Consider the following 6778-nt stretch of genomic DNA (forward strand, 5'->3'; position numbering starts at 1 on the left):
GGACGCCGATTCTTCTTGGCGTGACAGGGCGATTCCCCGGTTTCCTGGTCGTGTCTCCTAGCTCTTCTAGAACATTTGCTGATGCTACCTTTTCGTCGGTGCATTCGGGAGCGGAACCTTCTGCAGCGCCCTCTTCACCCCACCCCTCTCTTCGCTTTGGGGAGGTCTCCGACAAGAGGAGAGGAAGGGGACGTTCAGGACCGCGATCGTCGAGCGTCGTGGGCGGGCGGCGTCCGGCTACCGTCTCGGGTGGCCAGGGGGCGCAGCTCCAGGGATTGGTATCTCCCGCCCTAGATCGTCCGGACGGGTGGCGTCTCCTGATGTCACGGGCGGACGACGTCGCTGTGGACGATATCCACCACTAAAAGCCGATCTTTCGGCCGCGCATTTTGACAACCGTCAAACCACCCAAAAGAGACGAAGCTTTTTTGCTTCGTCACAACATGAATAAAGTCATCCTTCCCCGTCTAAAAGATTCACTATTAATAAAGTAAATAAATTTACACACGGAGAAAAATGCTTTTCGGCTAAAGATGACAGTTAATCAAAGTGACATATTTCAGTTTTTACATAGGTCACTGTTTTTTGCAAATCTGTCACAGGATACAGTCTCATTAAATAACAGATGTTAGCACACCTGGATATTGGTATGTTCAGCCCTCCGCATGCGCTTCAAGTTACTCCTAAATCACTGATAAGGTCGGGGGGGGGGGCAGAAAGGAAAATGAGAAGTGCTCGCTGCTTGTGGGCGACAGTTTGAGCTGCTTCGCCGAACACGCCAGGTGTGCACAGTAGGTAGTTACATAAACACTCATTTATACAAAGTTTAGATGACAGCATATAAAGCTCTTGCGGGTGAAAACATTTCACAGTTCCCATATAAATGTTCTTTAAAGCAGCGCATCGTTTTTACGATTCTAGTTTACGTCTGGATGACAAAACAGAGAACAGGACGAATCGTTTAATCTATGAATGGTAATAAAACCAGTAGCGTAAGGCCGAATCATTAATTATAAGTAAAATGTATTAGACCTTCCCTTTATTTATAACAATTTAGGCTTATTAATTCAAGCTACCTGTTAATATATTTCACTGGATAGCAGCCATAGTAGTTTGTCTTCAGCTTCATTAGTGGCACGAAAAATGTATCCAATGTTTTCCACCAGTTGCACGGCATAAAAAGACGGACGGCGTTAACGCCTCGCTGGCAACACCGCTAAAGTCAATCTCACAAATATCGAGGGTCGGTTCTTTCGTTTATAAATATTGTCACAGCCGCAATTTATCTTGAGAGTTCAGGTTTGTGTCGTGTGGAGTAGGGTGCAATTGTTGCTTCATCGTGATTTTTTTCGTGAGCACGATACGACCCTCTTTCCAATGTGGCAAGTGATACCTTCCTTAAAAGGAAGGTATGAATATTGATTAAAATTGTCGTTTCTATCTTCTAAATGGTTACATAAAACCTAGACTTCTAGGACCAAACCAATGATATATATGCTTAGGCACATATGTAAGTGTATGCATATGAAAAACTGAAATGATCTCAGATCACATGACCGCCCTGTGTCGTAACATCTGATAAACGTGACGGAGGCGCGATGAAGGGGCTGACTGGGCACGTCACGCCCTAGCGTGACGTCACGTCTCTTATCATCTGCTAACGCGATATTCTTATCTGTAAATTGTCTCTTTAACATGTGGAATAATGATATTGATAATTATAAAAAGTATCATAAAATAACAGTAGCCATGCTGCTGATGATGATGACGATGATCATATGATATTAATGACGACGATCATGATGATAATGATAATCATGATCATGATAATTGCCTTACTATGTTTTGGGAAGGAAGGTGGTCGCCATGACAACCGGAAAAGGCCAACCCATCGCGATAAGATGAGCTCTAAATCATGCGCTCTGGGTCTGACCGGCTTCCCCCTATTCCATCCTGACCTTCCCCGTGACTGATTATGCACATGGACTGTTTACTCTGTTCTACAGCACGTTGAAGGAGAGCAAGCATGGTGATTACCTCTATCATATATCGCCCAATCCCTTGTGTGAGGGTGCGAGGGGTTGTCGTGGGGGGGGGGGGGCTTAAGAGACTAGAACAAAGGCCCAAGGTAGAGGATCACCCCTACCTTGGACCTCAGCGCTCGCCTCAACTGATTTTGAATGGTCTTTTCTTCTCCCCTTTCCCTTTTCCTTCTCTTCTTCATCCCCTTCTTCCATACACATCCTGAAGTGTAAAAGCCGGACTGAAAGGATGAAAGGCTGCCTTTGTGTCAGTCCTGAACGGCCTTCGTACACCTTGTTTACCCTTCTCACAACCATACTAACTACAACTTTGCTCTACAACCTTTATCTAACTGTTCACCTATATTTAATATTTTCGCCACAATACTTTATCCTCGTGATGTATGACCTTTGATGCATGGCGCATATGTTTGTTTTGACCATTAACTATTCCATAACATCGCCCTATGAAAATCTTTCTTAACCGTATTTTGATTATGACACAGAAAATCAATTTCAGTATCGTCAAAATATAGTATGTGCTGATATCTAGTCTTTGGACAGTGCCAATATTCATATCGATATTTACTCAGTCAGTACCAAAATTTGGGTATGAAGGAATATTATTGATATCTACAGAGGAAGTGTACTGCAATAACTGCATTCCCCTCCAAATCTGCCACATTGAAGAAAAAGGAAAATACTTTCGATGGACAAGAGAACGTTCCCAAAACATTTTATAAAGATGTGCAAATAACTATTTTGTATAAACATAACCAGTGCTGTACCCAAGTGCATTCCCTTTTAAGACTTTTTCGCTCTAACATTAAATCTCTTTTACCAAACTCCTTGATTATGTTTTACCAGGCCATAAAATTCAATTCAATACTAGGACGAGAATATACATGTATGCTGTGCAGGTCGAACTGTGCTTGCTCGACTGAGCGGAAATAAGCATGTCATTCTATAGCACAGCGTTTCCTAACAGAAATGTTAGGGAATCCATGAGAGATCAATAGACCTATCTCATATGAACGCATATTTGTTATAAATTTCATTGCTCCAATTTCAGCATATAAGCTGGGCACGAAGATATCGCAATAAATTCTTTAGGTGTTATAGTCATCGGGAACATTCGTATTTCTAAAGAAACAACCTTCACTGAAGAAGAATCGGTTCATACGAGTGCGAACGCATGCATGGTATCCATGATTGTTTAGGAAAGAGAGAGAATATGACTGGCAAAGAAATATAATACTTTTCATTTATGAGAGCTCTGTTAAGATAGGTTATGCAAGTATGAGTACTTGATCTGTGTATCATGTATGATAGACAGGGGCGTATAGAAAAGCCTGTAGGGGTGGGGGTGCCCCACCCCTACAGGTTCTTTCCTTCGACATATTCCTTTCCTCTTCTAACAAATAAGGGAAGAAATAAGCTCTTATGTTAACGAAATAACGGCCTGTACCCCCGTCTCCCAATAAGACTCATTCAGGACACCCCGGTGGTAGAAGCCCGATGAAAAACTTTTTGAAAAGCTTACTAATGGTAAAATTGAGTACGAAACAGGTAACGAGAAAACGAGGGGACCAAATCAAAGTAAATTAATAGAAATGTGCATTCAGTTTTAGACTAGACAAATGTCTTCTTGTTAATTACACATTATTACCTAGAGCACACTGCCAAGATGAAGAACATTCAATATACTCTGTAGACGTTCTGTGGATATGGCCGGCACGACGACTGAGAGCGGACATGAGCTGGTTGAGGTCCCGAAGCCAGAGCTGGAGGGACTGGAGCGGCACTTCACCCCCTGGGCGGACGGGCTGCTGCGCCTCCGCCCCGGCCACTGGCTGTTCCCGGGCGCCTTCGCGGAGACTGCCGACAAGATCTACAACTTCAGGGTTAGTGCACTTGGGTATTTTTGTGATAATTACAGCACACTCACGTGTGTGTTTGTGTGTGTGTGTGTGTACATATATATGTATGGGTATAGTTTACATATGTTTGTCTATATTCAGATTTATAACACAAGTAATTTCTTTAGTTCTTTAGAATCATGCATACAATGCAAAAGATGCCATCAAAAAAGAGTTGCATCTAAGGATTCTTATTTAACAACATGTACATGCATTTATTTTATATAAAAATGTATTCCGGAATTGCCTGCCAATATATATGGCATGGCTGCCAGGAATACATTCAAGATAAGACAGCCACCCGGTAAGAAAAGCATGCATGGCATTCTCTTGACATGAAATGCCATGCGAGAGTAAAAGCAGCACAGTCGTGTCTTCAGTGGAAGGAGGAGGACGTGGTGGTGGCGGGCTTCCTGAAGACGGGCACCACGTGGCTCCAAGAGATCTTGTGGACGATGAGGAACAACCCGAACCTCGACCACCCGCTGGCCAACACGCCCATTCTTGACCGTGTCCCGATTATTGAGTAAGTGGGCGTCTTTCACACATACATCCACCTATTCAAGAGAAAGCACGATTGATTGGACAAGAAATGAGAAAGCGGCTGAGCTCACCTCCAAATGCTTACACTTTTCACACCGATCCAATTATTGCTCATTCACGATACATTCCTTCTCTCCGTGGCATTTACAAGTAGAGGAATCTCAGCTGTTTATTTTGAGTACCTCTGTGTAGACTTACGTCTGTAAGGTATTTCCCATATCTGTTTGTGAATTTGATTAAATTAATTTCTTAGGAAGTAAATATAAAAATAATCGCCTATTAAATTACTGTTTTTGAAGTGTGTGTGTTTAAAAATTTATGACATTTTCGAAAAATTCATTTGTTCTTCTCGAACAGCACAGATATGTACATTAACCCGAAGGCTTTTCGCTCTGTGACATCGAACCACCCACTGAAGCCGATGCTGGACGACTTCAAGAGGAAGTGTCCGGACGGGGAGGCCACGCGTGGAATCTACATTCAGATGGCCGGAGTGTTGCCGGAGCCCAGAGCCCTCAAAACCCATTATCCGTTCTCTGTCCTTCACCCGGACTTGCTTGAGCACACTAAAGTAATTACACTTAACTAAAGTAGTTATTATAAGACAAATGAAGCCACTTCATTGGAATTTGCCCTCATCTCAGGTCTCGTCCAAATTCAGCATGTTCAGATATAACGAAACCAGCACAGTACTTTAGACCGGGGCTTTAAGATAAGAGTATATATTCTTCCAGTGTGTATACATCGCGAGGAACCCCAGAGATGTGGTCGTGTCACTGCACCACATGAGTCGTCTCTTCAAATACAACAATTACAGTGGCACTCTAGAGCAATTCGTTGATTACTTTATTGATGGCGACGGTAAGATGTGCGTTCTCCGGAAGAAGACGTTAACCTTACTCATATACGGAGTGGTGTGATGTGGTGTGTGTGTGTATGAGAGAGAGAGAGTGAGTGAGTGAATTTGTGTGTGTGTATACAGTCTACATATTTTCCTCGTTTTTACAGTGGTTCAAGGACCGTACTGGCTACACGTGAAGGAAGCCTGGGAGAAGCGCAACCACCCCAATTTACATTTTCTTTTCTATGAAGATTTAAGGTCTGACGTTATGAAAGAACTCCGGAGACTGAATGAATTCCTGGGTACCAACCTTACTTCGGAACAACTAGCCAATGTAATTCTTCTGTATTCTGAAGTTTTTTTTCCCTATTTTTAATATTGCACATGAGATGGTAAATGTGATATTATTTGAGTTCGGGCCTTTTTAGCTTAAAATCTAATGTTGCTGGAGTTAATCCATATCCCTGCTCTCAGTCTTACAAAATATGTTAATCCCTCCCTCTCCCCATTCCTTTTCCAGGAACGTCTTTAAGAAACTCAAAAATAGATGCTTTTTCAGTGTCGTTCTCAATCACGTAAAACTGTCCCTTCTCGTGGCGTTCTTAAAATGTTTCTGTTGATAAGGGCAGGACGTTTTCTCCATCTTTTACGTACTGATTTATTCTTATTTTTACACCACCTCATCCAGGTTGAGCGTTATACCAGTTTTGGAGAGATGCAGTCAAGAAACAACTTCACCAATACCAAAAGGCCAGATAACCCTGGGGTCAAGAAGGAGGTCGAGAACAGGGAAGGTGGTTTCTTCAGGAAAGGTAAGCACTGGTGTTTGAGACGATTAGAGACCTTATCCTTTCACGTTTGACACGTTTAACACTTTACTCTGGAAATGCCAGTCGTTTGAGCTGTCTTCCTTCAATTAAATGAACCAGCACAATTTGTCTTTTTGTAATATATCGGTAAACATTACTCTGTTGTATACAAACGAAAATGTAAATATTCCAGGAATGTCTTGCTCTCTCTCTCTCTCTCTCTCTCTCTCTCTCTCTCTCTCTCTCTCTCTCTCTCTCTCTCTCTCTCTCTCTCTCTCTCTCTCTCCCTCCCTCCCTCTCTCTCTCTCTCTCTCTCCCTCCTCCCTCTCTCTCTCCCTCCCTCTCTCTCTCCCTCCCTCCCTCCTTCCCTCCTCCCTCCCTCTCTCTCCTCTCCCTCCCTCCCTCCCTCCCTCCCTCTCTCTCTCTCTCTCTCTCTCTCTCTCTCTCTCTCTCTCTCTCTCTCTCTCTCTCTCTCTCTCTCTCTCTCTCTCTCCCTCTCTCCCTCCTATACCCCCACCCTATCTCTCTCTCTCTATCTCTCTCTCTCTCTCTCTCTCTCTCTCTCTCTCTCTCTCACTCTCTCTCTCTCTCTCTCTCTCCCCCTCTCTCTCTCTCTCTCTCTCCCCCTCTCTCTCTCTCTCTCTC

The 6778-nt window shown here is 43.3% G+C and overlaps 1 protein-coding gene across 1 annotated transcript; it reads left to right on the forward strand.

The window, feature by feature from the left end:
• Positions 1 to 721: 721 nt before the first annotated feature.
• On the forward strand, positions 722 to 6136 carry LOC113804937 (sulfotransferase 1A1; the record flags this gene model as incomplete). The annotated part of the gene is given in 7 exon segments (XM_070125410.1): positions 722 to 782; positions 3736 to 3925; positions 4321 to 4466; positions 4841 to 5054; positions 5218 to 5344; positions 5492 to 5658; positions 6013 to 6136. Coding segments are annotated over 6 exon segments (955 nt in total), but the record flags the coding sequence as incomplete, so codon positions are not given.
• Between the last annotated feature and the right edge of the window lie 642 nt (positions 6137 to 6778).

Source organism: Penaeus vannamei, chromosome 9, assembly GCF_042767895.1.
Source record: "Penaeus vannamei isolate JL-2024 chromosome 9, ASM4276789v1, whole genome shotgun sequence".
Taxonomy (NCBI): domain Eukaryota; kingdom Metazoa; phylum Arthropoda; class Malacostraca; order Decapoda; family Penaeidae; genus Penaeus; species Penaeus vannamei.